This window comes from Leptonychotes weddellii, chromosome 1, assembly GCF_054177405.1.
Source record: "Leptonychotes weddellii isolate Sample4059 chromosome 1, ASM5417740v2, whole genome shotgun sequence".
NCBI classification, from domain to species: domain Eukaryota; kingdom Metazoa; phylum Chordata; class Mammalia; order Carnivora; family Phocidae; genus Leptonychotes; species Leptonychotes weddellii.
The window spans coordinates 76,293,761-76,304,209 of NC_138369.1; the positions used below are offsets into that span (position 1 = coordinate 76,293,761).

Genomic DNA, 10,449 nt, shown 5'->3' on the forward strand with positions numbered 1-10,449 from the left:
GGAGGGCACATTCTGCATGGAGCACTGGGTGTTATGCACAAACAATGAATCATGGAACACTTCATCTAAAACTAATGATGTAATGTATGGGGATTAACATAAGAATAAAAAAAAAAAGAAAAAAAAGAAAATCCCTTTAAATCAAACTTCTTTCCTCAGGCACCAAAAATCCGATCTCCCTGTAAAAAGAATAAGCCTAATGGTGTAGGGGATTTCTAACAAGCTGGGTTCTTATTCTCCTGAACAAGAACAGGATGCTCCTCAAACATCCAAGGGTCTTTGGAGGTGAACATGGGGAAATGGACCATGGAAATGAAATCCCTCTACTTACTGAATGACAGGCATCTATTTTGTCAGGCGTTGTGGTAGATACTAGGGATGCAAAATCAATAAAATGGTCACAACTTTAGTGTCCCAGAATTTACTTTTCCAGTGACCTCCAGATATGTCTCTCCTGTTCTGCCTCTAGTCACAGGGCTATTTTAATTGCATCAGTCCTCAGAAAACTTGAGGACCAAACAGCACGTCTTTATTTAGAATATAGTTCTCGAAAAATGACTAATGTTCCATAATTATAGCACTTATTGAGCACTAACTCTATTGTATCAGGTACTATTATAAGTATACTACAAGCATTGAATCATCTAATCCTCATAATGGTACGTAAGTACCACTAGGATACCCATTTTATAGGTGAGGCAACTGAGGCACAAAAAGGTTTGGGTAATTTGCCCATTGGCACAGCTAACGATGGCTGGGCTAAGACTTCAATCTAGATAGTCTGGCTCAATAGCCTGAGCTCAGGACCTCTATGCCATGCACCATTGGAAACCTTTAGGAAGTTAGGCTGAAACCATATTAATTGGGGGATGAGGAGGATGTTTCAAGTATTTACCAAAACAAACTTAATTTCTGTTTAAAAAGGATAAATGCAAACAGTTTTAAATGAATTTTTGGATTCTCTGAGGAGAGGAAAATATGTTCATTTTATTTTTTAAAGATTTTATTTTATTTATTTATGTATTATTTATTTTTTAGAGTGCACATGAGTGGGGGGAGGGGCCCAGGAAGAGGGAGAGAGAGAATCTCAAGCAGACTCCAGGCTGAGCAAGGAGTCTGACACAGGGCTCGATCTCTGGACCCTGAGACCATGACCTGAGCCTTAATCAAGAGTCAGGCACTCAACCGACTAAGCCACCCAGGCACCTCAAACATGTTCACTTTAAATGACTAGTCGTAGTATATGGGGCTACTCTACTTCCACAGAGGCCAGGATGAGAGAGGCACAGAGTCAGGGCATGGGTACTGGAGACACAAAGACCTGGGTTCCAATCCTATCGCCACTTCTTCCTCTTCTCATGACCTTGGACGTGTACTTTCCTATGTGTCAGTTTCCTTACCTGTAAAATGGGTAAGCACAGCCTCCATCTCCTAATACTGTCGTGAGGATTATATGAATATGCATGTAAAGGCATGGCATACGGCATACACTTGGAGAATGGCACTCATTATTCTCAGAGGAGGGCAATGAAGGATTAGTGGCAGCATAGTTTCTGGAGTCAGACCGTCTGGGTTCAATTTGTTATGACTCCTCAACTTACACTTGCGTGCCCTGTGAGCAAATTACTTAATTCTTCTGTGTCTCTCTATAAAATATACATGGGGCCCAAATGATAAGGTTGTTTTGGTAATTACATATGATGACATATATAAAGTACTTAGGGGATTACCTGATACAGCATATAACTATTCCCAACATATTTTAGGGTATCGTCATTAATAAACCGCCATTACAGTTAATAAAAAAGAGTAAACGGATTGAAATTACAAAGGAAATATGATTTTCTTAAGGAGATGATTATCAGCAGTGAGTCTAGTTAAACATTAAAATAGGAACCCAGGAACCGTGTTGAAAATATCTCCTTGGAGATGCTGAAGGTGGTTTAAGGTAGAGGCAGAGGGCTCTAAATCATAAATGCCTCCTCAAGCTCTTTCCTTGAACTGCAACATCATCTTCCAAATACTCTCATGAGACTCAAGTTACCTTATAAAAAGCCATGGCGACCAGTGCTCCGTCTGAATGTCCAGAGTGTGGCTCACCGGCTCTTCAAGCTAAGGAGGCAATGAAGCCCATGTCATGGCACTTTCCTCTCTTCAGGAGGCCAGACATTATTCTTCCAGCTGATAAATCATCTCCAAGGCACATAAGAGAATTAATAGTCAACATAAGATTTCAGTTCAAATTGTTTTTTCCTCATTTGCAGCCCCCAATTTCCCATCTTGTGCAATTCCGCTCTCAGACGCCATGACATTGACAATTTTGAACATCATTGATAAGAAAGCCACTTGGCATTTTATGAAATGCAGTTTCCTTCTTTCCCTTTACTCAACTGCAGTCTCTGGTCAAAAGGATGTGACCGCGGGTAGCAGGTCACATCAGAGGAAATATTTTTTTGGTTCTACTGTTTCATTTTGTTTTCTATTCAGTGCTTCGAGTAAGATTTCTAATATCACCTTTTTAAAGGAAAGAAATTATTCTTATTAAGGACATGTTAAGGGGGAGGTAGTAAGCTGCATCAAAGTTTTCCCAAATGGGAGTTTGATGCAAAACCACAGTGAAAACTTTGTGAACAACTGAAGAAAACTGTTGTTTTTTATCATTTTTCATGCTAGGTGTTAGCTACCGAAACGCTGCAAGTCAGCAAAGTGTGAACAGAAAATCTCTCGAAAAAGGAGGTTGTTTGTGATATCCAGAGGGAATGCTATAATTGACTTAATTTTTCATTTCTCAGCTCTTATCTGTGTCCACAATTGAGAGGTTAACTATGTTTCAGAGACCCAGCCGGGGCAGGTGCAGGAGTATAGTCGAAACTCAAATACCCACATGGGCCATGCTAGTAGGGTAAGTGAAGAGGGCAGGCAGGCCAGCAGGAAGCACGACGACAAACCCATATTCTGGAGATGGGCAGCTGCTACCCACATCCAGCTCACTGCTACATGAGGACTAAAGGTTCCATGTTGCCAGGTTTTCTGGTTACTCACAGAAACCAGAAATCTGGAGTTTTAGGAAAAAATATCCTGATCTTTAGGTTTTGTCAAACAATACAAACTTGCCTGAACACCATGAAGGCCAAACAAAATATGTGTAGGACTAGACCGAGGCCTCCAGCTTCAAGCTTGCAACCTCTGGTATGGTAAAGAAAATATATTGATTCAACCAGATTCCAGCTTTACTACTTACTAGCTTTGTGACCTGGGGTGATTCATTAATTCTGCTCAGCCTCAGTTTCCTTACCTGGTTAGTAGAGTCTCCCTTGTAGGATAGTTGTGAGGATTAGAAAGAATATATGTAAAATGATGGATTTCCTAGCTGGTATCAACATATATAGATGGCTACTTGATTTTGTCATCACCCAAATGTTCATATTTGACCCATTTTTATAAAATTCTAGCACTCTGGAGCAATGGAAAATTGATTATCTCTGTTACAGGTTACAGATAAAACTACTATTTTGGGCTTCATCTTCAGATAAAACTACTATTTTGGGCTCACACACAAAAGGGTGATGGCTCACTCCTGTCCCAAACATGAAAGAGACTTGTTCCACAGAACTCGTCCATGAGCCCATTAGCCAAAAGCGAATTGCTGAAAAAGTTCACATCCTATTTATTTGGGAGTTGGCAAGCTCACCACCACGGACTCATATTTCCCCTTGTATGCAATTAACAGGGATGTCAGATCATATGGCAACCACACCCTACACCTGGGTGGGCTGGGAGTGGGGAGAGAGGATGAAAATAAGGCGAGATGAAAGAGCAATTTATTTTTATCCCCACCCCACATAATGGTAGCCTATGCACCCTTGAGATGGTCTGCTGTAATATAAGCCCTGATGGTTGTTTTGTTTTGTTTTTGTTTTTTGGTAAAGCAGGTGCCTGATTTAAGCTTCCATTGTTGAGGCTTTCAAAACCTTTTTTTTTTTTTTTTTTTTTAAGATTTTATTTATTTATTTGACAGAGAGAGAAAGCACAAGCAGGGGGAGCTGAGCAGGGAGCCAGACACGGGGCTCCATCCTGGGACCCTGGGATCATGACCTCAGTAGAAGGCAGACGCTTAACCAACTGAGCCACCCAGGGGCCTCTTGTTGAGGCTTTCAAAGAGGCATCCACTTCAAAGAGGACTATCACAAATAAACACATAGCCAGCCACAGGACTTCATAAAGATCCAGGCCACCTCCCCGTACTGATGACTTTTGTTTCAGGAATCTTGATTGATTTTGAAAACTGACCATTTGGGTCCCTTGTTTTTCCCTTCCTGCACTTTAAATTCCCGTTCCTACATTTTAAATTCATCAATAATGAGTGAGCCTGCCAAATCCTAGGTCCCCACCCTCAACTCCAATAAAAACAGAACCCCTGGCCTGTGTGCACATTCCCTCTCTTTCATTCTACCCAAGACCTCGCTGTATGGCCCCAGGTGTGCTATCTAATTTCCAGTTCCTGTAAGTAATAAACCTTTATTTTTTCAAAGTTCCCTGATGGTTATTGTTGAAAGACATCTTGCAATCATAATAAGAACCACAGTGTGAGTCCACCCACAACATTGGTTATAGATAGGCTGAGATGCCATAAAGCATCTACCCACCACATGTTCAGGGAAAGGAAGAGTTAATTTAAGTCCCTACATTGTTTTGAGCCTTTTTCCTCAAGGTCATACGACCATTTGAACCTAAGACCCAATGAGTTCTTCCAGGAGACTCTGAGGTCTTTGAGGTACAAACCATGTTCTTTCATGATACCCAATAGATGCTGGAGTTAATTTCAATGTCTCTAACACCTTTTCATGAAACTATTATAAGAAGCGAATGAAATAATATAGGTAGATGGCCTTTGTGAATATAAATATATGGATATATTATTATAAGTAATAATAACCTTACATCGGAGTCCACTGATAACTCTTAGATAGAACCACACTAATTATTACTACCAATTACTGTTATTACCAACAATCTACCAAAGCACATGATTCATATAAGATGCTTTCATATGGAATTGATCCAAAGGTAATTAGTTTTCAGAATTACTTAGAGCTTCCTATGGAGGAACTCAATAACTGTGTATTAAAATTAAATGTGAAAATGGAATTAAAGGTGACTGGAGCAACATCCTTACAGTGTGGGAATAATTTGACTTTTTCCCATGAAGACAAGTAAATGCCATTTGTAGGATTTCTGTAAAGGGCCATGGCATTGTGGGCTTAGCTCTGCTTCATGGAGGACACCCAGTGTGCCCAGGGGATTGAACATACACTCCAGGAAACTGAATAAAAGTCTTTAGTTCACAAGGGCCCTTGTCTTTTGAATCCCTGAGAAGTGTTAATTTTTCCCACTTGGCTATGATGTTTAGTTCCAAAAGTTAGTGAACACATCAGGACTCACCAGAAGGTAGGAGGAAATTATTTCCACTCTTCATTGGAAAATGAAAATGTGGTCTATATACCATTACACTCTACTGCACCATATACAATTGCCATCATGCAGGGAGGATTTTTTTAAAGGGGTATGATTCCAAATTAAGGAAATTAAATGTTAAGTCTAAAACTCTCAGTTTCGAATGCATTTCCAACCTACAAGTATTCTTTTTTTTTAAGATTTTATTTATTTATTCATTTGACAGAGAGAGAGGGAACACAAGCAGGGGGAGTGGGAGAGGGAGAAGCAGGGTTCCCACTGAGCAGGGAGCCCGATTCGGGGCTCGATCCCAGGACCCTGGAATCATGACCTGAGCCAAAGGCAGATGCTTAACTGAGCCACCCAGGCACCCCCCAATCTACAAGTATTCTTTTCCTTCCTTTGTGACAGTTAAAATCATGGCCACTAAAGAAATACTGAAAGTTTCACTTCCATATTCCGGGAGAAAACAAAAGTATCCTCTCCCTCTTCTCACTCCTCAGATAGTCATCCAAACTCTGCTGGTTTGCAAAGAGCAACACTCTCTTGTGTATTTCAGACCAACTGATATCCAATATTTCAAAGACATAGGTTTATCCTCATTGACCCTTAATACTATTAACAGTACAGAATGTCAGACTGTAGGTCTTTTTGAGTCTAAAAATCAGGTTTACAGTTTCATGATCACTTTAGAGGCCAGTGTTCTCTTCCAGTGCTAACAGGCTACAGCCAATTTAAAAAGCCAACAGCGCCCCTCCATACGGGAAGGTCATCTAAAGGCAGTTCTAACTATTGCAGTAGTAACCTGAGCTGTAAACCAGGGCAAAATGGGGCCCTTTCCCCACTGCAAGTCCATTACAAAAGCACAGGCCAGCAATCACAAGTAATAAAAAAGAAATGTCAATCTCTAGTTACATCTCCCCAAAAACCATTTAAAGTTGTAAAATTAAGAGCCTACCATAACATTTTTACAAACTCCCTTTCCTCTTCTTCTTAGCCCAGCCAAATTCTCTAGCACACCAGAGACTCTGGAACCACACTGGCTATTTACATTTACCCTTCAATTAATTGAAATTGAATAATTTAAAATTTTAGTTCCTTAGTTACACCATCTACCTTTCAGGTGCTCGGTAGCCACATGTGGCTAGGGACTACCTCACTAGACAGCACAGATGGAGAACATTTCTATCATCACAGGGTGTTCCATTGGACAGTGCTGATCTAGAGAGAGTCTGTTCTGCCAAACTTCAAAATTCCCTCTGAAAAATAAGCTCACCCTGCTTTTCTCTCTCACCCCCACCAACCATCTCTTTGTCATGCAAATTAGCTTAGCCTTTTTTTCTTCCCCCCCTTCACTTAGGCAATTACCAGATTTCCCCATAAAAAGACACAGGCAGAGCCAACATGAATTCTCTTCTGCAAGGCTTTCTCTCAACTCTGTAACTGTGTACATAGAAATTTCTCTGTAAATCCAGACACGTTGTGAGGGGTAGACACAGGAAAATGCACGCATCAATAAATGTTATCCCAGTGCACTGTCCATGTTTGCTAGCCTTCACTGAACATAGATAGTATTAGCCACATGGTTTAAATAGACTGTCAGATGTTTTTAACTTGTCACACAGGTGTGCTTCTAACTCCTAGCATAAGACCACTTGCTGAATTTGTACTGAAAAGTAGGTGTTAGCAGTAAACAAATACGCATTACTTGCTGAGACGGAGAATGATTATTCAAGTTACTGTGAGTTGTCAAAGGTTTATGTGCTGGTCATTTACCTCTTTGTTCTCAAGTGCATTCTATACCCTTTCCATGCAAACCTTGTAAACGGGCTTCCATCAAGATTTGATCAATGGAATGCACTAATGGGATACATGAGAGCGACAGGCAGGCAGATGCTGGGGTATCCTCCTCTCCCTTTCAGGCAGCATTTCCAGCACCATTTGCATCTCCTCTATCTTTTGCTCCTACCAGATAGGCGCCCCCTTCCATGGATCCAGCTTGTGCTAGATGGCTGCTTGGTTATGGTACTACCATCTCCTTCTTTGGCCCCTCTTGCCCAGTGGTCTGCTGATTCATGTGTAACGGTTGGCTCTGGGTGGAAGGTGAACCCTGATTTAAAATGTTTGCCAATGTCTGTGGTGTGAATACCCACACCAAAACTGCTGGCAAAGTTCCAGAATACCAAGAGTCAGCTTTCACAAGCCTATACAAGCCGGCCTCAGCACTCTACTACCACACCCTAAGCAAAGGGACAGGCTCCTGTCAATGCATGGGTTCCCACACTGCCCCTATTTAGTTCTCAGCATTTCCAACTCCTTTATTACTAATTCCCTGAATTAAATCCTTTATTAGTTATCTGGTATGGGCTCTGTTTTTCTAACTGTATCCTGAACGTATATTGTTAAAAGAGTGTAAAGTATATTACAGAAGTGTTTCTCAAAGTGCCAGGTTATAAATCAGCCTATCGCTACGTATGCTGGAAGTTTAACTGACATTATTGTTTTTAAAGAGTAAGACTTTTTAAATGAAGGAAGCAGTGAATCAATTTACACTGGGACACAAGTTTCTTATCTGCGCACCAGTAACAAAGAGTTTGTGAGCTGGTAGCTGTGTGCAAACCATACTTTGAGTAACACTTAATAGAACACTCTAGAAAAGCAACATGGCAATATGTACCAAAAGCCCCCAAAGTTTCCTATCCTTTGTACCTGTTCTTCTACTTTGACAATGTCTCCTAGGAACTCATTCAAACTCTTATGCACAAAGATGTTCACTGCAGTTTAAAATAGGGTATTCTTGGAAGCGACTTCGAAGTGAAAAAAAAGGAAAATTATTAAATAAATTCATGTGTTGGGATATTATGCACTTTAAAATTATAATTGTGAATATTACATCAATACAGAAAAACATACTATTAGTAATAAGATGAGGAAAGAAAATTTTATATGTACTATAAGAATCATATAAGAATATGAACGCCAGAGGAAAAGACATATATACAATAGTTGACTTAGGTAAAGGGGGCATTAGGAGATGAATTCTTTCTAATTTCTTTCCTCTAACTTTCAAGGAGTGATTTTTTTCTAATACAGGCTGCCATTTCATTCTGTTAAATAAAAAATAAAAAACAATAAAACCCACCAACAAAGTCAATGAAACTATTTAGAAGGAAAAAAAAGATATTACACATTAAGATACCCGTGAACGCTATTTCATGTTTACAATATAAGCCTTGGATAAGTCTGAGGTTAAAGACCCCCAAATTGCTCATCTGTCCTGCATTCCCCCATGCAAGTTGCCTCCACCTGAAATTCATCAGCTCACCCACCAAACATGCTGCCTCTCGGGCCTTTGGAGCCTTCTTTCTTCCGTGGAATGGAAAATTTTACCCCCTAGAAGAGCATCTTTCAGCTATTTGCAAACAGGTGGGAGAAGTATTGAAGACTTGAGGAGCTTGCTGTAAGGGACCCAAAGCAAATAGCTGTCTACTATTGTGCTGCTCAGCATGGCTTCAAATCCCTTCTCCAAATTCCATGGAGTACCTGGTGCCCTTTGAGATGATAATTACTTCTCCCTCTGCCTCACCCCCTGCTCCTCCCTATCCCACCATTCACCTCAGAACAGGGCTTTAAAACATTGCTTACTCAGACCAGGTACCTAAAGCAAACAAAAACAAAAAATGAAACAAAACAAAACATAAAAAAACAGTCCTCATCCAACCTGTTTTGACTTTTAAATCAATGAACAAAAGCCAACTGCAAAATTCAAGCTGCAATATTGCCACACAAACCACCAAGACCACACACGCTGGTGCCCACCCTAAGTATAAAATAGCAATACAGAGTTCAGGCTCTGGAGCCCAACAGCGTGGGTGTAAATGTTAGATTTTCCATTCACAAGCTGAATGATCTTGGCCAAATCCTTAACCTTTCTGTGTTTCCTCGTGTGCCTCTGCTCCTCAGAGGATGGTTGTGAGGACCAACTTAGTTATTTTACATAAAGTAGTTAGAACGGTGTCTGACCCTTGATGAGCCCCCAGTAGAATGCAGCTAATATTAAGTTCTTACTCCCCAAAATAAATGTTGTGTGATGTGGCCTCTGAAAGGCAATCCTCCCTGCTCTTCCCCAGGGTCCCTAAATCCACAGTGAGCACACAGATTAAGGGTAAATGTCAAAATATCCAGGGCATTAAAACCGCCACATCAGAACATCACTATACAAGCAGAAATGTGATCATATTCATTTCAAGAATTTCCCATCTCATCAAAAGAAACCACCCGAAGACAGGAAATGCAAACACATTTTTGAACAGATCCCCCAGCCATGCTTCTGTCCACTTCCTTGGAAACGCCTACCTCAAACCACTGCCCGTGGGACTGCATCTTGAGGACGACACAGGGGTCTGGTTTGGAAAGAGCATCTCTGTCAGAAATGCCTTTGCATGCCACACGCAGCTCAACTTTGGTCAGGCAGGGGCTGTTAAAGATTCCCAACGTATTGGCAGCTGACTCATAGATGTTGCTCATCTTCTTCATTCTGTTTAGGCAAGAAAGAGAGGGAAAAAGGACACAGCAATCACCATGCTATTTGTCAAAGGAGAAAGCCTTCCAATCACCTTTCAGGATACTGTTCAACAAACAATTTCAAGCCCTGAATGTATTTATTATTTCACTTTCCACCCCAGTGGCACAGTGCCAGCAAAACGAACAAACAAAACCAAAGAAACAACGAGAAATCCCAACAGGTGCTGGTGCGCTTGGTTAAAAAGGCTATTTTTCTATACGATTTGCATACATTTCCATAGTAAAATTTCTAGTTTGTGAAATAAAATTGATGAAATCGTGCAAACTGTAATCCAGCTCTATATTAAGTGCATTGGCTTGTGTGAAATCTTATAGATTTGTTGGCTAATCGATTTAATCACATTCCACATTTCTAAGACTCCCTAAAAATCCAGTTCTCCTCTTCCTTTTATGTGATGGCACAGAGAAGAA

General features: G+C 40.6%; 1 protein-coding gene across 1 annotated transcript in view; it reads right to left on the reverse strand.

Moving 5' to 3' along the window:
- CPNE4 (copine 4) overlaps nucleotides 1-10,204 on the reverse strand; it is a 323,229-nt gene extending 313,025 nt beyond the window's left edge. Inside the window, exon 1 of the mRNA XM_081801971.1 lies at nucleotides 9,811-10,204. Coding sequence (XP_081658097.1) covers nucleotides 9,811-9,990 — 180 coding nt within the window. The 5' untranslated portion in view covers nucleotides 9,991-10,204. The remainder of the gene's footprint in view (nucleotides 1-9,810) is intronic.
- Nucleotides 10,205-10,449: the final 245 nt, after the last annotated feature.